We start from the raw sequence: 19,881 nt of genomic DNA on the forward strand, positions 1-19,881 counted from the left end.
TTCCACTGCTTTCCCCAGGAGTCTCTGATGGGGTCTCTCTTCCTCCTAGGTCATGGAAGATAAAAAAGTTGACCCCTACTTTTCAGTCCCTGTAGGAAGCACACAGTTCTAAGTGTTTACTGCTGCTAATAAAAAATTGGGAAGCCAAAGTTTTCCTCCGTTATACCTAACTTTTGCCTTTAGACCCTGTGGAATAGAGAAACCAGAAAACTGCAACCACTGATCTTCCAGTGCTAACATAAATTCACAGATACACGGATAGATACACACACACACACACACACACACACACACACACACACAGCTAATGGATATTTTTTCTCAGGTTTAACTTCTTTAGTTTGTCTGCTAGGAAATACCAGCTAATAAACATCAAGAAAACCTGGTAATGAGGATTAAAATTTTTATGTATGGTTACTTCTTGTGATGCAAATATCAAAGTATATATAATATATATACTCAGAGTATATGTATTTTTTTCTACTGGGAAAACGTGTGCTTGTGCAGAGGTGGAACTGATTATTACAATATTTCATGTTGTTCTAAAAACCATACCACAATGGCCAGATGTACTGACACCTGAACACATCTGAGAATTCCTACCTTAGGAGAAAACAACCTGAGAACTACTCTAATATTAGTACATGGTGGGGCCTATACTAGATAATTTAACATGTATCATCACATGGATTCTAAAAGAGGAGTTTATTGCAAATAATGAATGGAATGAGATAAAAAATGTATCTACATTTAAAGGCACAGACCCATAGGAGTGGCACCAAGGCCTGTGGTATATAAATGTACAAAGCCCTCTGAAGGCTGACCTTGCAGGTCTCTCTGACCTCATTTCCTGCTTCTCTCCTTTCACACTCCAGCCACACCTGCGGCTGCATTTTTGTTCTCCAGACTCACCAGTCCTGTGGCCTCAGGGTATTTGCATTTGCTGTTCCCACTGCCTGGACTAGGGCTTCCCAGGTGGCTCACATGGTGAAGCGTCTGCCCGCAATGTGGGAGACCTGGGTTTGATCCCTGGGTTGGGAAGATCCCCTGGAGAAGGAAATGGCAACCCACTCCAGCACTCTTGCCTGGAAAATTCTATGGACAAAGGATCCTGGTAGGCTACAGTCCATGGGGTCACAAAGAGTCGGACATGACTGAGTGACTTCACTCTCCTACTGCCTGGACTGGTCTTCCCTCCTCTCATGTCTTCTACCAACAATTTCAGCTTAAATGTCAACCAACGCCTCTAAGAGATCCTCCCTACCCCTCTAATCTGGAGTGAAACCCCCAAATCCCAATCACTTGCCCTGTTTAATCTTATTTCACTTATCAACAAAATTCTTTTATTCACTCAGTTATCTATTTCCTCCCTTCCTAGAATGAATACCACAGGAATGGGGCCCTCAGCAACTTGTACAACACTTAATTGGTGCTCAACATTTGTTAAATGAAAGCATAAATGAACATGGATTAACTTCTCAGTCCCAGTGCTGGAGAGAAGGAAACCACTGCTGGAGGTCATGTTCCCTTTTCTCCGTCATATCTGCACCTGACAGACCACAGTTTTCGGTGTCATTTTATATGCAATAATAAAAACAGCATCCGTATATGGAACACCAATGTATCAGATACTGCTCTAGATGTCTTTCTGTGCTAGTCCCTCCCTTCTCTTTCTAACACATGCCACTGCAAACTAAGTGTTTGGCACACCTCTTTCCAGATGACAAGCAGGTTCAAAAGATTCCTACAGTCAGGTAGATTCCAAGCTCTTTCTACTACACTAGGCTGTCTCCAGGACTATATGTAAATCAGTTAAATAAACATTTCCTATGTAGCCTCCATTCTGTAAAACTGAGCCCTGAGAAGGCCCAAAGAAATGCTCCAATCCTGAACTAGACTGGTGAGGTAAGTAAGGCCTGACTTAAACCTACTTTTAGATTTGTGTCCTTTGGTTTTTACCTTCATTTTATGTCTTCATAAAATGTAAACATGATATTTATGCTTCCTATTTTTTTATTCTTGCATCCTTTTATCAAAGAATAGCCATATATTCTTATATCAAAGATTTAACTAGTAGTCTGTTGCAAATGATGTTTAAAGAATCAAATTAAAGATCAAGAATCAAATTAAACTCAAAATACAGAACCATACTGAAAAATAAACTCAAATGTGTAAACATCTTGTTATCTGCACAGCAGGGAGGGCTGCGCTTTGCTCAGAAAGGCTGAGCTAGGTTAATTAGCTAAATTAAGAAAGGACATTGGAGTAAGGTTAATTTTTCTTTTTAATAGTTCATAAAAGGGACCCCTCCTTGTCCCTGTTAAATGTTTTACCTTTGGAAAAGAAAAGATGAAAAGAATTCAGAGGACACTTAAGTTTTCCTGCTAGAAAACTAGTTAAAAAAAAAAATGGAGATCTATTTTGCAAAATGTGTTCCACAAAGTAAACTAGAATATATTAACTTTTGCTATGATACTGAAAATGACCGCGGATGACAGACATATTTGAGCCCCAGTTGTTGGTTCTCTTTGCTCTAAGTTAAGGTGATTAAGGAAGCCCATGATCGATATTTCCCAGCAGAGCTATTTTTGTTCTATCTGTGGGTGGGTCTAGTACAGCTTGTCAGTATTTCCTCCTCCACATCCTGGCACTACTTAATTAACATTAAAAGGTTTAGTCAACCAAATGTTAACAAGCAGTGAATTCAGTGGCATAGGGGCTAAGAGAGCAGAACTTTATTAGATTATTACTAATTTTTAAAGTATAAACATTCCCAAATGTGGCACTTTTCAGGGACACCCCTAGTCCTTTGGGCCAAGTGGTGGGGGGGATGGGGGGTGAGGGTGGAAGGTGCCCTCTACAGGCTGATGGAAGTTACACACAGCAGGAGAAAAGCTGGAGAGAGATGGATTTCAGCCTTCACTTGAACCCTTGGCCAGATACCTGTGTGCAGTTTAACAAACTACTCAATTGTGTACGAAGACCCTGCCTTCATTCCCTATCTATCTGATTAGTAATAAGGAGGCACCAACAAAGACCCATTTTCTTCCTTCCTTTTTATCCTGCACCCACAGACCCTGGAGCACAAGGCTGAAGTAGTTCTACAAGGATAAAATCAAGTTTCCTAATATTTTATGTTTCCTAATTTTTTAACTAATAATTCAACTAGCACAATGATAGCTAGACACTAACTTAGCTTTAGAAGAGGGAAAAAGAGGGAAAAGAAAGGAAAATGCATTTGGGAAGCTCCAAAGGTACCTAGAAAAGGCAGAGGAACCAGAGATCAAATTGCCAACATCCGCTGATCACGGAAAAAGCAAGAGAGTTCCAGAAAAACATCTATTTCTGCTTCATTGACTATGCCAAAGCCTTTGACTATGTGGATCACAATAAACTGTGGAAAATTCTGAAACAGATGGGAATACCAGACCACCTGACCTGCCTCTTGAGAAATCTGTATGCAGGCCAAGAAGCAACAGTTAGAACTGGACATGGAACAACAGACTGGTTCCAAATAGGAAAAGGAGTACGTCGAGGCTGTATATTGTCACCCTGCTTATTTAACTTCTATGCAGAGTACCTCATGAGAAACGCTGGACTGGAAGAAACACAAGCTGGAATCAAGATTGCCAGGAGAAATCTCAATAACCTCAGATATGCAGATGACACCACCCTTATGGCAGAAAGTGAAGAGGAGCTAAAAAGCCTCTTGATGAAAGTGAAAGTGGAGAGTGAAAAAATTGGCCTAAAGTTCAACATTCAGAAAACGAAGATCATGGCATCCGGTCCCATCACTTCATGGGAAATAGATGGGGAAACAGTGGAAACAGTGTCAGACTTTATTTTTGGGGGCTCCAAAATCACTGCAGATGGTGACTGCAGCCATGAAATTAAAAGACACTTACTCCTTGGAAGAAAAGTTATGACCAACCTAGATAGTATATTCAAAAGCAGAGACATTACTTTGCCAACCAAGGTCCGTCTAGTCAAATCTATGGTTTTTTCTGTGGTCATGTATGGATGTGAGAGTTGGACTGTGAAGAAGGCTGAGCGCCGAAGAATTGATGCGTTTGAACTGTGGTGTTGGAGAAGACTCTTGAGGGTCCCTTGGACTGCAAGGAGATCCAACCAGTCCATTCTGAAGGAGATCAGCCCTGGGATTTCTTTGGAAGGAATGATGCTAAAGCTGAAGCTCCTGTACTTTGGCCACCTCATGTGAAGAGTTGACTCATTGGAAAAGACTCTGATGCTGGGAGGGATTTAAGGGCAGGAGGAGAAGGGGACGACCGAGGATGAGATGGCTGGATGGCATCACTGACTCGATGGACGTGAGTCTGAGTGAACTCCGGGAGACGGTGATGGACAGGGAGGCCTGGCGTGCTGCGATTCATGGAGTCGCAAGGAGTCGGACACGACTGAGCGACTGAACTGAACTGAACTGAACTGAACTGAAAGGTACCTAAGCGGCTCAGTGGTAAAGAACCTGCCTGCCAATGCAGGAAGCTCAGGTTTGATCCCTGGGTGAGGAAGAGCCCCTGGAGGAGGAAATGGCAATTCACTCCAGTATTTTTGCCTGGGAAACCCCATGGACAGAAGGAGCCTGGCTGGCTGCAGTTCATGGAGTCGCAAAAGGATAAGACACAACTTAGTGACTAACCAATGAAGATAGTCAACCCTACTACTCATTAGAATCATCTGTTGGAAGTTTAAAAGATACTGATGTCTGGGACTCAAACTAGTCTAGAGGCAAGAAAGAGTCCCAGTGCATCAGTTTCCAGGGGTGGAACCAAGGCATGAATATTTTAAAACACGTACACCCAAGTACACCCAAAACAACAGTAATGATACACATTCAGATGCTCCTGGAGCACAGTAAGAGCTGAGAATCACTGGGACTGTTCTTAACCTATATTCTTTTCCACGGCATCATCACAGCCAAATACAATGTAAGCTCTTAAATCTGTTTGTGCATTTGTTATTCCCTCACTTTAGGCAGTAGGTTGTTTAGGAGGAAGGACTCGTCTTTCAAATATCTTTGGTCCTTCTTTATCATAGTACCTTGAAATGATAGGTTCTCAATGGAAAATTTATGGTAGAGAAAGAGAAGAGTCAAAGGATACAGGTGAAGATATAAAAAGTGGATACTCCTAGTGTTGAGGTGGGTGACATCAATTTACTTCTTTTCCCTATCTATATTTTTGGTATATTCTATCATGAACATACATTACTTTAGTTAAAAAGCAAAATTATTTAAAAAAAATACTGCTAGAATCTTCCAGAACTCTAGAAGAGACAAAGAACACGATTTCTCTTTACAAAACAAGTGTATTCATGAAATGTACACAAGTCATAAAGCCCTACTAAAAAAATGTCAGAGTTGAGTTTTGACTAGTATTTATTCCTAATAGTTCCCCATTTTCTTTCTCCAATTTCAATGTTTCCTACATGTTCAAACTCCTGGCCTCAATCAATTAGTGATTAATAAATCAATATTTAAGTGTTCCAAGTTATATCCTTTTACAGACATAAATTCATTCATTCTTTTAACAAGTCACTTATTGAGTGGCTGCTCTTTTATACCACACTAAAGAAAGAACTGTCCTTACTCTCTGGGAGTTTATAATCTAATTAGAGATACATGGGACAGAAGGATATATTTCTAGCACAGATAATAATGGTACTTATGTACCATAGGAAAGCAATAAAGAAAAGTTACTTTATGTGGGGATCAGGAATGAGATGTCAATAGTCAAATAATCTGAACTGGATCTTAGAATAGCAACAGGTGACTAGGGGCTAAATGATGAAAAACATAAGGAAAGGTAGGAAAGAACATGCCTTGTTTAGGAGCAGAGTGCTTGGCCAGCAAAGACAATCTGAACAAGAAAAGTAGCATTTATAGAAATTTAAAATGGGATGAGGCCTTACATACTTTCTAATCTAAGCTTTCCTAGAGAAAGTGTATGCATCCTTTGCCTATCAGTTGAGGCCCTAACTCCTCCAAGCAGATTCTCTCCATAATTTTTGGTCCTTGGAGTTACAAACTTCCCTGTAGTCTATGACAGTGCTAACATCTGAGTATAACTTATCTTTTTTTTTTTATTCTGCTGCTGCTGCTGCTAAATCGCTTCAATCGTGTCCGACTCTGTGCGACCCCATAGACGGCAGCCCACCAGGCTCCCCTGTCCCTGGGATTCTCCAGGCAAGAACACTGGAGTGGGTTGCCATTTCCTTCTCCAATGCATGAAAGTGAAAAGTGAAAATGAAGTCACTCAGTCGTGTCCGACTCCCAGCAACCCCATGGACTGCAGCCTACCAGGCTCCTCCGTCCATGGGATCTTCCAGGCAAGAGTACTGGAGTGCTCTAAAGGCATTTAAAAACTAGTAAGCAGATATAAAAATGTTAGTTAATATCCTTATTCTCCAATTCTTCCATTAGTGTAATCTTTACAAAACTTGTAAACCTAACCTTGCCACACCCTGCTTAAAGCCCTTCACTGAAGTCCCATTTTTCTTACAAAAACAGGCACAAATCTTTTAAATGATCTACAGCATTTGCAAGGCCTCCTCTCTGCTGTTTTGTTCCAAAAGGAGATAATCTCTCTCCCTCATTGCTGAGCTGTTTCCTCTTGGAAATCTCAACTCCTAATTTGACCTACTTAGCTTTTACTCAATGCAAATCTGGTTTTCTGGTTTTGTTTTTACTCTCATAGAACCATGTGCCTTTACATTAGAGAATTCATCTCAGTTTGTGTTTTATGTATTGTTAGTTTGATTATTTAATTGATTCTCTCTCCCACTAGGAAAAAAAAAACTCGGTAATAATCAGGGACATTGTCTGTCATTTACTAGCTGGAGAATACCAGGCAATCAACTGACACTTGTTGAAAGAATAATTGTTTTGGATTGTCTCCTCCAATTACATAGCAGGCATCCTAGTGCCTGCTTTGGCTCTGCTTGTATGACCAAGTATTTTACTATCTTGGACCTATTAAAAGACTCTCCACAGACAAAGAACTAATCTCAAAAATATACAAGCAACTCTTGCACCTCAATTCCAGAAAAATAAATGACCCAATCAAAAAATGGGCCAAAGAACTAAACAGACATTTTTCCAAAGAAGACATACAGAGGGCTAACAAACACATGAAAAGATGCTCAACATCACTCATTATCAGAGAAATGCAAATCAAAACCACAATGAGGTACCATTTCACACCAGTCAGAATGGCTGCGATCCAAAAGTCTATAAGCAATAAATGCTGGAGAAGGTGTGGAGAAAAGGGAACCCTCTTACACTGTTGGTGGGAATGCAAACTAGTACAGCCACTATGAAGCACAGTGTGGAGATTCCTTAAAAAACTGGAAATAGAACTGTCTTCTGCTACTGCTAAGTCGCTTCAGTCGTGTCCAACTCTGTGCGACCCCATAGATGGAAGCCCACCAGGCTCCCCCCATGCCTGGGATTCTCCAGGCAAGAACACTGGAGTGGGTTGCCATTTCCTTCTCCAATGCATGAAAGTGAAAAGTGAAAGCGAAGTCGCTCAGTCGTGTCCGACACTTTGCGACCCCATGGACTGCAACCTACCAGGCTTCTCCACCCATGGGATTTTCCAGGCAAGAGTACAGGAGTGGGGTGCCATTGCCTTCTCCAAGAACTGTCTTATGGCCCAGCAATCCCACTGCTGGGCATACACACTGAGGAAACCAGAATTGAAAGAGACATGTGTACCCCAACGTTCATCGCAGCACTGTTTATAATAGCCAGGACATGGAAGCAACCTAGATGTCCATCAGCAGATGAATGGATAAGAAAGCTGTGGTACATATACACAATGGAGTATTATTTAGTCGTTAAAAAGAATACATTTGAATCAGTTCTGATTAGGTGGATGAAACTGGAGCCTATTATACAGAGTGAAGTAAGCCAGAAAGAAAAATACCAATACAGTATACTAACGCATATATATGGAATTTAGAAAGATGGTAACGATAACCCTGTATGCGAGACAGCAAGAGACACAGATGTATAGAACAGTCTTTTGGACTCTGTGGGAGAGGGAGAGGGTGGGATGATTTGGGAGAATGGCATTGAAACATGTATAATATCATATATGAAACGAATCGCCAGTCCAGGTTCGATGCATGATACAGGATGCTTGGGGCTAGTGCACTGGATGACCGAGAGGGATGGTACGGGGAGGGAGGTGGGAGGGGGGGTTCAGGATGGGGAACACGTGTACAAAAGTGGCGGATTCATGTTGATGTATGGCAAAACCAATACAATATTGTAAAGTAATTAGCCTCTAATTAAAATAAATAAAAAAAAGACTCTCCACAAACAAATGCGCACTGCCCAGAAACGCCTCGAATTTAAATGTGAAGTTATAACGTCGCCTCCAGGGACCTCGCACTGGACTGGGAGAGGGGTGGGGATGGCTGGAGGAAGGGACCAGCAAAGCAGGAATGAACTAGCCCGATGAGAATTCAGGTCTCGAACGAAAGCGTTTTACGTCCGAATTATTCCTCAGTCTCCGGTCAGATTCGCTACTCCCGCGCAGTTTCAGCACCGCTTTGGGGGGACGCTGGACAAAGGCTTTGGCAAAAAGGAACGCAGAACTCCCGCCCCCAAGATCCGCACCCCCCTCCAGCAGCAGTCCCAGATTTTGGAACTGGGAGGTCTCGACCCGGCACCCACCTCCCGCAGCAGCTTTAGGTCCCCTTGCTGGATCTCGTACAGCTGAATGACGCCGGTGCCCCGTGCGAAGTTGCCCATGGTCACAAATTTGGCGCTGCAGGGCATCCACTTACAGTCAAACACCGTGTAATTGAGGCTCTTCTGGATATGGGAGATGATCTGAGGCTTCTCAAAGGCCGACATGGTCCAGCCGAGAGATTTCGCCTCCGCCAAGCGGGACACAGCCAACAAACCCTGACGAAACAAACCTGGAAACCAGAGTCCAAACGTTACGGATAGTTTGTCCCTCCCGCCTGCCGTAGGCGCCCCTAGAAACCTAACAAGTAGTTTTAGGTTTCTCAGATAATGCCGGATGCTCTAGTGCAGGCCCACAAGAGTTTCCTTCCCCAACAACACAAACTTGTTTATGGCTTTACCTAGTACCTTTCGTACAGATACAGATTATGGGTTATAAAGCGTGCTGACTGCGAGAGGTGGGGGCAGAGGGCGAACCTAAGAATCAGGCATATTTTAGGACAGCCCTTCCTCCTCACCAACAAACACGCAGAAACTCCCGCTTTAGGTCCCCCTCATGGGACGTCTTAGGAAAGAGGGCGGAGCCCTGGGGCTGGTTGGCGGAGGTTGGGGGGGCCTACGAGGCGCGCCTGCGCGGTACAGCCTCGCACGTGTTGAAGCTGGAAGCTGAGGTTGGGGCTGGAGGTTCTGGAGAATGGAAAGCGTGATGGAGGCACAGAGCCCGTTGGCCGAGGACGGCTTCAGTCAGGTCACCCGCAAAGGTGGCCGGCGGGCGAAGAAACGGCAGGCCGAGCAGCCGTCCACGCTGGAGGAGGGAGGCGACGCGACCTGCATGGACACCGAGGAAGCCCGACCCGCTAAGAGGCCCGTCTTCCCGCCCCTCTCCGGGGACGGGTTCCTGGTACTGGCTGGGACCGAGGAACAGGAACGGGGCTGGGGCCAGAGACGGGTCGGCCCGGTGGCCTCTGGGTGATGTTGACGCTTTTTCTGGAGTGAAGCTCAGAGCGGCGACTCTCCTGGTGTTTAATCTGTCCAATTAAAGGAGGCTTTTTGAGGATCAGTTGTCGTTACAACTTCACCCTCATTGCTTTAAACAACTGCTGAGTTGTGTTTTCTTTTGTCATAGAATGGGAAAGAAGAAACCAGGAAAATTCCAGTCCCAGCTAACAGATACACGCCACTAAAAGAGAACTGGCTGAAGATATTTACTCCTATTGTGGAGCATTTGGGACTTCAGATACGCTTTAACTTGAAATCGAGGAATGTTGAAATCAGAGTAAGGAGACTATTAACCACTTTAAAATATGCTGAGGTTTTTCTGTCCTAGGAAGAAAGAACAGACTTTCTAGGAATTCTTAGTGGGACTTATCTTGTTGAATGAGTTTCTTCCAGTTTGACCTGAAACTAAACTAAACTACCAGCTGCGTCTCAGCACATTTTTAATAGTGTTCTGGGTTGATTGATTAAAGGGTTAATAAAGAGGTTATCGTAAACAGAAGTATGTAAATGAGCAGCCGAAGTACTTGCTGTAGTACAGGTACTATATTTTAGTGTTACTTTTTAGGAAAAAATAAGTTTTGAGAGTAAGTGTAAATTATGTAAAAATGTTTGTTTATTCATTCCATGATGTCAGTCTAGGAGGTGGACAATTAAAATTAATAGACTTTGCGGTTTTTTTCCTGTGGGTTCCAATTTTGCATCCGAATCGGTGACCCAAATTAATTATATCTTCCATTTTAAGGATTCATTATCAGGGTTGTTATAGACTTATTTCTGTTGAGGGATTAGAATAATGGAGCAAAGCAGAGAGGCACTGTCCTAAATAGTTGGCAGAGTTTTAAAATACAGAACTTGACAGAATTTCTCCTTGTTCTCACTGTCAGTTTCATTTAGGTTTTTATGGTTTTCTGCCAGAACTTGTTTGCTTATAAGTCTGCTTTCCTTAATATCTTTAAAGCCCATTTCGCTTCTCCATCCTTCTTGCCAGAGCCAGATTAATTTTCCCAGACCACACTGCTTTTATTGATATCTTGATATCTACAGTATCTCTGAAAGATACAAATATTTGAATTTGCCTTTAAATTAGGAGTCTCATTCCCAAGTCCTCTTACCATTGCTTTGAACATTTTTCTTGTCCCTCCTTATGCTCTGTGAAGACCTTCTCCTCCCTGCTTCCTTTTCCTTCCTACTTCAGTTTCATCATCTTTCAGAATCTAGCTCAAGTTCTTTCTCCTTTACTGCCAGTCCATTTTTTTCAGTCTAGTCTTCAGGGCTTAAACTTAATGTTTCGCTGATTGATAAAAGGCTTAATAAAGTAGTTGTCAGAATCTCTTGATTATGTATTGCAGCACCATCAGTTTGGACTCCTCTGATGTTTGTTGATATTGCTCTGTACCAGACACAGAGTGGCGCTTTGGCAGGCATTACATCATTTTGTTCTTGAGAACAGCCCTGTGAGGTAGATAACATACCCCATCTAATAGATGTGAGGAAACTGGCCAAGGAGTATCTTGGGCAAAGTCATCAGTGCTGGTAGGGACCTCTCAGGCTCTTCTGTTCCAATTTATTTTACAGATGAGAAAACTTAAGACTTAGAGCATTCATGAGACGTGCCTAAGGTCACATATGGAATTGGGACTGGGATCTATAGTTTTAAATGTGCTGTTACACAACCCTGCATGGTTTCAAAGTTGCCAAATACAAACACAGTCTCCTCAACTCAACTGTGAGTCTGTGTGGGAGAGTAGAACTCATGGTTTTGGAAGCAGATCCAGGTTCAGATTTTACTTTTTCATTTTGGTACTTGAGTTTCCTCTAATGTAAAAGTATTTATCTTGCTTAAATTTAGGTTGACATGAAGATCAGAGCTATAGTGTGTCAAGTACCTTTGCAGTGCATGTCATTTACAGGGGTGGGCATTTTATGAAGAGCACCTATTTTCTGTGATTATCAAATAAAATCTTTGAGGGCAGGATCATTGCTTAAACCGTTCTTGGTAGTTAGTACTAGAGTTGTTACTTTGGGAAGGCAACATCAGCACAGGAATGGTGGTTGAAGTCGGGAGGTTAGACCTGGACTCCCAGGGAGATGGCACTGAAGAGGACCAGCTTGGATGGAAATGAACTGAGGATGGAGGTCCTTCAGAATGGGAGTGAGTGGAGGAATCTTGCCAGTAGCTCCAGAGTCAGGTCAGCCATGGAGTCCAGTTGGTCTTTTTTTACAGTATTTGGGGGGAACTGCCCAGCCCTGGAGCTAGCAAAGTTTTGTTTTGAAAACTAAACACAGTACTTACCTCACCAAAAACTGGGTCACAGAGAGTATACTGGGAAGGGTGATGGTGAAGGAAATTATAATAATGGGAAAGGTCAGTCCTAGTAGTTTCTAGAATGTTGCCATTTTCATTTCCAGCTATAATTTGTGCCTCTTACCCCACCTTTTTTTTTTTTTTTTTAAACAGACTTGTAAAGAAACTAAAGATGTTAGCGCTCTGACAAAAGCAGCTGATTTTGTGAAAGCCTTCATTCTTGGGTTTCAGGTGGAGGTGAGTGATTTCATGATAGCTGAAATGGGGAGCTCAGAAAACACTCCACATGAATGTTTTGATAGATTTGGGCATTTTTTTTGTTTTTTAAGTTGAGTGTTCTAGTTTTACAATTTATGAGTTAGCTTAACACTCACTCACTCACAGGTACTTGAATGGAAGCACTTCACAGTATGTATTTCTGTATTGTAGGATGCACTTGCCCTTATTAGACTGGATGACCTCTTTCTAGAGTCCTTTGAAATTACAGATGGTGAGTGTATGGTGGTCTTTTTGTATGAATTCCTGGATGGTACTTTTTTACTGCTGACTTTGTATTCTGCATGACTCTCAGATTTCCGGCAGCATCAGTTGAGCCATATTCTTAGCAGCTTTTAAAAAAATGCATGTTTTGTGTCTTTTAGGAGGGAAATTTGGCTAATGATTAAACTCCTGTGGAAGTGGGTAATGCTGGAATGGCTTCCTTCCTGAGGTCTTGCTTTTCTCATTTAGTTAAACCTTTAAAGGGAGACCACCTGTCCAGGGCAATAGGCAGAATTGCTGGCAAAGGAGGAAAAACCAAATTCACCATCGAGAACGTGACCCGGACACGGATAGTTTTAGCTGATGTGTAAGTATGTAGTCTTGAGAAAACTATTGTCATAATTTACATTTGGTCTTTTGATGGTTTCAAGAAGTAATTTAGATTGTATTTATGCATGACGTAACCTCTAAATCTTTGTGAGGATATGCTTTTGGCTGAACAGTTAGCTACACTGAGAGCAGATTTAGTTGAGAAAAATCTTAGATATTATAGCTTTTTTCTCAGTTTGCAATGAAGGAAATGTTGAGAATCACTGTTAAATTACATGACAGGGGAATATTTAACTAATATCACGGAAGCCGATTAAATCAGTAGAGGAGAGCAAGAAGTATGCGGGTTCAATGCCATTGAGTCTTTACTTTAAAAAGAGAATAGGCTTATGGACATGAGGAGAGGGGAGGACAAGGTGAGATGTATAGAAAGAGTAACATGGAAACTTACATTACCATGTGTAAAATAGACAGTCAGTGGGAATTTGCTGTATGGCTCAGGAGACTAACAGGGGCTCTGTATCAACCTAGAATGGTGGGATGGGGAGGCAAATGGGAGGGAGGTTCAAAAAGGAGGAGATATATGTATACCTATGGCTGACTGATGTTGAGGTTTGACAGAAAACAACAAAATTCTGTAAAACAATTATCCTTCAATAAAAAAATAACATAAATGTATATATACACATGTGCACGCACGAATATATAAAGGCCTCTCATAAAGGGAAGATGCGTGTTGCACATTGTTGGGAAAACTACAGAGCAGTTATATGTGAACATCGGTAAGATGATATGGGCTTAAAATAAGAGTGCAGGAAGTGAAGCTGGGATTACCCTTCTCTGCCTGCGGATGAAGCCGCTCCTTTACCAGCTTGGGGTTACTGGCAGATGGCGCAGAGATTATACAGTGCCGAGAAGTTGGGAAACGAAGCAGTTGACTGTGAAGAGGAGGGATCTGCCTGCTACTAAATCCAGAAATAATTTTATTTAAAGTCATCTCATCTTTGCTCTGAGCTGAGGGGCTCACTATTATTTTCAAATCTAAATTTTAGACTATTTTTTATACTTAAGTATAAAACTGTTAACACTGCATTGGTGGCCCTGTTTACCTGAAGGTAAGTGTGTTACAGCGTTGACGTTTCATGACTGGAGCCTGGAGATGGGGCTCCAGAGTCATGGGAAAAGCTCTCTTGAACTAGAAATTTCAATAATTTTGAAATGTGTACCATACTTTAAAATATCATATACAGTCCTAATAGTTTTTTAATTTAGAAGTTTTAAAATGTAACTGACTTGCTGTAATTCTAATTATTGTTAGGACATTATATTAAGTTTATAATTTATAAAAGCTTCCCTCATAACTTAGTTAGTAAAGAATTTGCCTACAATGCAGGAGACCTGGGTTTGCTTCCTGGGCCGGGAAGATCCCCTGGAGAAGGAAATGACAACCCACTCCAGTATTCTTGCCTGGAGAATCCCATGGACAGGAGCCTGGCAGGCTAGCCCATGGGGTCACAAGAGTCGGACACAACTTAGAGACAAACCACCACCAAGTATTATTTCTAAGGCTTGGCTTAAAATTTCCTTGTCAAATTCATTTTTTAAATAGCTGTATTACAGTATGATTTTCATTCAGATAAAGTCACCTGTTTTAGGTGTAATTTAGTGAGATTCTGGCAAATAGTCTATATAGTCCTGTGATCCCTCCACACTCAGCTGTGTCACCCCAAAAGTTCCCTGTGCATCTTTGCAACCCCTCCCAATTCCCAGGCCGTTGCTCATCTCCTTCCTGTCACTAGGGTTTTGCCTTTTCTTGCAATTCATGTAGGTTAAAAATACCCAGTATGTAGTCTTTAGTGCATGACTTCTTTTAGATAGCATGTGGTTTCAAGTTTCTCCAGTTTGTTGGTGGTTAGCAGTAGGTTTTTTTCCAGTGCCAAGTACCAGCAAAGAGATATACTGTCCTCCAGTTTTTACTGTAGGTAGGCTAATTGGAAATGCATGTGTTCGGCAACTCATGTTAATTATGACATAGTAATAAGATGGACTGCTATGCACCTGTAAATGTTCTTTTTGATGAGTTGCTGAAAACCTGGCAGAGTAGAATGTGAACACGATATAAAACTAACATCCATTTGTTCCAGATACATTCAGTATATCGAATGGGAAAGAGTGCTGCTTATGTCTGGAGACCTACATACATCCCATTCCAACTACTGCCCTGAAGCTTTGTTTGTTTTAGTAGCTAAACTACTCACCCTGTATGTGTTTTTGCTTCTCTATTTCCTCATCTTTCGTGCCTGACTTTTACAGTTTTATTTTTGTCAAAGTTATATATACACATGCTTAAACTTGCCACTGTCTACTTCCATTTCCACCTCCGAGGGAGGAAATTTCAAGTCTTCAAACTGAGCTCGTCTAGCTAAATTTTAAACGTTATTTATCTTTGTATCTCCAAATATCTCTATATACCAGCTTCATTTTTCTTTTTTTCAGATTCACTGTTGATTTTCTCCTGTGAAAGAGGAAGACTTGTACTGTTTCGTCCCCCGCCTCCCTCTCCACCCTCAGTCAGCCTTTCAGCCGGCGTTTGCTCGCCTCCCTGTACTCTGGGTTTTGCTCAGTTCCCGCTCAGTGTTGTCTGAGTATGCATTGGTACTGGAGTACTACCAGCTGAGCCAGATAGTATAGTGGGCTCATCTGTCCTTTGCCCCTTTGTTGTCACATGAAGAAGTCACGCTTAATGTGTCTCTGTGCCTCCTCAGTGTTGCAGTGACTAGAACGCTATACCTGTATCTCCTCTTGGTGGGCTTAGACATATCAGACATTGAAGTCTCTGCTGGAGGTTTCTGTTCCCAAAGCACTGTTCCCTTCTACCTGGCCCACAGCTGCCATCCTGGCTTCTTTCCCCAGTGCCCTTTGGTGCCTTTGGTGTTTGAGCCCCTCGGTTCTTGGATTCTTTGTCCTGCTTTGTTTTGGTGGCACAGATGGTCCTGGAGCTGGCTTAGCACAGGAAGGACATTTGGTGAGACCTGGTCTTGAAGATGTCCTCCACTCTGTTGTAAATGATGTTCATTCAGAGCTGCTTATCCTTGTCTGCAGTCTCCTTAATATCCTGTCCTTGATTCATGAGTGAGTGAGAACCGCTTTTCTCATGGCACTAGTTCTGGTTTTCTTTTCTCCCTGCAGAAGTTTCTGTGCCGCTTTCTTCGCCTGCTGGTCACGCCGCCTACTCTTTGTATTAGATGCTTTCCTCGGGTTCTGATTCGTTATAGTGAGAGTGTCCTGTGTAAAAGTGGGACCATAAGGAGTAGACTAGAAACCCCAGGCTCGGGGTGCTTGGAGATGGGGGTGGGGGAGACTGGTGGACTGTTGGGCTTCACTTGGGTGATTGCCAGGCTGTTCCCTTTGGGGAAGCCCTGATGTCAGTATCTTTAGTCTTTCCCATTGAGGCCAGTTTCCCCTGAGACGTATTCTCCAGTCCTTCTGCTGACAAACGTCTGGAAGCCAGCTGTCTTTCACTGTGCGGATGTTCACATGACATTGCCTCCGTTCTGGTCATGGTCTTCCTACTTGTGCTGTGCCTGGTGCCCCTGGTCGAGACCCCAAGTCTTTCGCCTTCTCCAGTGAGCCGCTTACCACCTTAATTTTACTGGAGTAAAAGAAAGGGTAGTTGGATGGTTGCCTGTTGCCTAGAGTGGGGAAGAAAACCTGGGGATCAGCTTGAACTGACTTTAACTTGTTCTGTTGTTTTTAGCCTCAGTTTTACTCCAGTTTCAGAAATGTCTGAGCCTGTGGTGTGAAGAGTGTTCTGCTTTGGGAGAGGGTTCTTCCCCTGTAGATTTTGGCTTCAGTTTCCTAAGTTTACTGATATTTTGAAGTGAAGTCGCTCAGTCATGTCCGACTCTTTGCAACCCCATGGACTGTAGCCTATCAGGCTCCTCCGTCCATGGGATTTCCCAAGCAAGAGTGCTGGAGTGGATTGCCTTTTCCTTCTCCAGGGGACTTTCCCGACCCAGGAATCAAACCCGGGTCTCCTGCATTGCGGGCAGACTCTTTACCCTGGGAGCCATCAGGGAAGCAAAAAGTGAAATGCTATAATATCAGTCTAATTGGAGCCATTCAGCAAGGAATGCACAGTAAAAGGGGTCTGGATAATCCTCAGTGATGAAGAAATTTAGATCATTTTTAGAAATATTTGCATTTGAAATCCAAATATATTTTAACTAAGTATAGTTAATGCATCTAATTTGCATCTAATCTCAGTTCTGCCAGTGTGTCATCTTGGACTGGTGTTTTGAGTTCTCCCAAACTTCTTTCTCATCTGTAATGTGGGAATAACTTCTGTCTAATAAAGCTTGTGTGAGGATTAAATGATGAGAACATGTATATAAAGCCCTAGCGTATGCAGAGTACTGAATGGAGGGAAGCCATTATTCACCAAGAATCTTGAAGAACTTAGGTTTTAATTCACTTACCATAAAATCCTTCCTTTCAGAGTGAATGGTAGTATATTTACAGTGTTGGGCCATCACCACCACCTTTATTTAGAAATCCATCTGTCATCTTTCCAGAGTTTCTGGATCATGGGACTTAGTTAAGGAAATGCTTTTTGTGGCTAACTTGTCTCACTTTATCTCTTGCAGGAAAGTTCACATCCTTGGTTCTTTTCAAAACATCAAGATGGCAAGAACTGCCATTTGCAACCTCATTCTGGGTAACCGCAGTCTCTTCCTCTGCTGTTTTCTCTAAAGGAATAGAGAATTTAGGAACTCAGATCACATTGGGTCTCACTTTAGGGCCCAGTTGATAAAGGTAGCAGGCAGAAACTCTCGGGGGTTGGCAAGTATTGGCCCAGAGAGGAAGCTGGAGTATTTTTGCTTGGATTCCATCTGTGAGCCCAAGAGAAAGGGCTCATTGGAGCATGTTGCTTACATCATGGCTGTGTCCCCCTGAGGAGACGCACTGGGACCCCTTCCAGAGTAGCAGTGGGCAGTGTTTTAGGTTCAGCTAAAAGGGAGCTGCTGATGAGCATCAGTTGTTTTAATTACCCACTTGGTCCCATCTTCAGACCACAAAGTACTGTCACCTGTGGTCAGAGATGCAGGCTATAGCGCTTGCTGGGGAAACACATGGAATTCACTCTGGTGTCCAAGGCTGGGGCTTCCCAGGTGGAGCTAGTGGTAAAGAACCTGCCTTCCAGTGCAAGAGATACGAGAGATGCGGGTTCAGTCCCTGTGTTTGGAGGATCCCCTGGAGGAGCGCATGGTAGCCCACTCCAGTATTCTAGCCTGGAGAATCCCATGGATAGAGGAGCCTGGTGGGCTACAGCCCATGGAGTCACGGAGGCAGACGCAACTGAAGTGACTTAGTACGCATGCCCAGGTCTGACTGGACCAGCTGCTTTTCGAAATACTCTGACAACCTGGTGTCTTTGGCACTTAGGATTTTAAGTTTTGGGAGGGTATTTGTATGGCTTCCTTTACAGCTCTTTTGTTGATTTAAGGAGGATCCAGTGGGAAAAAGTTCTAGGCAGTGTTGGAGGCTGTTGTCTGTGTAGCATCTATACATATATTTGTGAAGATAAGCGTTTTTATTTTCTCCTGCAGGAAATCCTCCATCAAAGGTTTATGGCAATATTCGAGCTGTGGCTAGCAGAGCGGCAGACCGATTCTGATTTCACATCAAGGACTTTTAATCTTTGACCTCTATAGAGAAAAAGACTTTACTTCTACACGTGGTCACCCAACACCATAGGAAGAACTTTTCAGTCATGGGTACCATTATTATACTAGCACATTAAGTATAATTTATCATTGTTTCCATTTTAAATCACATGTAGCAGGTTTGCGTAGTTTATAATCCTCTCATTTGGGGGGAAACCTCTTACTTTAACAGTTCTTTATTTTCTGAGTTTTTTATAAATTTATGTTTTCTAAATTTATAAACATTTCTTTTCTGTCAGTTGTAATTAAAAGAATTATCTCAGAAAATCTCTCTGAATTACGACCCTTAATAGTGAGTGGTGTGTGAATATTTTAGATCCAGGTCATAAACAGCAGTTTGAATATCCTCTATGAAATAAGAAAGACTAATCTTTGTACCTATTTTTGCAGTTTGTAAAAATAAGTGTTCAATAAAAGCAGTCAAACCTTACTAAGTATTGGGTATATTTCTTCTAAGTAGTAAGATGAAATGTAGTGAAAGAATTTTTACCCCTAAGAAAACTACTATATTCTGCAAATGTAATAGATTGTTTTAACAAGCATCTGCCTGTATGTTCTTTGATTCATATTACACATTTTTTTAATGAACTCACTTCATTAAATTGTGACTGTGATGATAGTATTCTCTTGTATATTATCTCCACAACCCTTGACCAAAACTTTAATTAGAAAGTACATGTAAGAACAAGTATTAAGTATTGCTATTAAGAGTTCTATGTGTTACATATGCCACTGTCCCAAACTAGCCTGTACACTGCATTGGTATTAGATGTACTTAGTATTACAGTGGAAATCCAGTGGGAAATGGCTGGAAATGTCCCAGCAATATTTTTTTTGTCCTTTGGCAGCACAGCAGCATGGAGAGAGTATGTGTACGCTACCATTTTACTCCTAACTTTTCGGAAAGTTGGAATTTGTTGGCACTTTGTTGGTCTGCATAGGCTTCAGCATGTACTTGCCTACTCGCCATGCCTTGTCTAGGAAATCAGATACAAAACTCTGACCACTGAGGGTGTGTACTTTTCTGAGGCATGGGTCCACAGTTTTCAGAGCGCTTGGACTGAAATGAACCATTGCTCGGTAACCATAAACATTTTATGTTGAATTTTTTTTAAAAAGCATAATTTTGATTGGGAAAACACAGGTTCTCTATGCTAAACTGAAGTTATCTTTTGGTATTATTTGCATTTCCTTTTTAAGTTTTCTTACATAGTTAGAGTTATCAGTAACAAGAGAGCAAATGTATTTCTCTGGCAGTTGCTAAAATCTGGGATACTGCTGAGCCTCTCCCTGATCAAGCATCCCCACCCAATAGGGAATTAGTACTG

The 19,881-nt window shown here is 42.1% G+C and overlaps 2 protein-coding genes across 3 annotated transcripts in view; one reads left to right on the forward strand and one right to left on the reverse strand.

Moving 5' to 3' along the window:
* Positions 1-9,001, reverse strand: part of WDR92 (WD repeat domain 92) — a 30,900-nt gene extending 21,899 nt beyond the window's left edge. The window contains exon 1 of the mRNA XM_005686812.3: positions 8,699-9,001. Within this exon, the coding sequence (XP_005686869.2) occupies positions 8,699-8,881 (183 nt within the window). The 5' untranslated portion in view covers positions 8,882-9,001. The remainder of the gene's footprint in view (positions 1-8,698) is intronic.
* Positions 9,256-19,046, forward strand: PNO1 (partner of NOB1 homolog). Of its 2 annotated transcripts, XM_005686813.3 has the most exons (7): positions 9,256-9,614; positions 9,840-9,989; positions 12,171-12,254; positions 12,447-12,507; positions 12,747-12,864; positions 17,474-17,544; positions 18,437-18,987. In XM_005686813.3, exons 1-7 carry the CDS (start codon positions 9,408-9,410, stop codon positions 18,502-18,504), a joined length of 759 nt encoding a protein of 252 aa, XP_005686870.1. In that variant the 5' UTR covers positions 9,256-9,407; the 3' UTR covers positions 18,505-18,987. The 2 variants fall into 2 exon arrangements, with proteins under 2 accessions (XP_005686870.1, XP_017910926.1); XM_018055437.1 differs by lacking the exon at positions 12,747-12,864 and having other exon boundaries at positions 18,437-19,046.

This window comes from Capra hircus, chromosome 11 (genome assembly GCF_001704415.2).
Source record: "Capra hircus breed San Clemente chromosome 11, ASM170441v1, whole genome shotgun sequence".
Lineage (NCBI taxonomy): Eukaryota > Metazoa > Chordata > Mammalia > Artiodactyla > Bovidae > Capra > Capra hircus.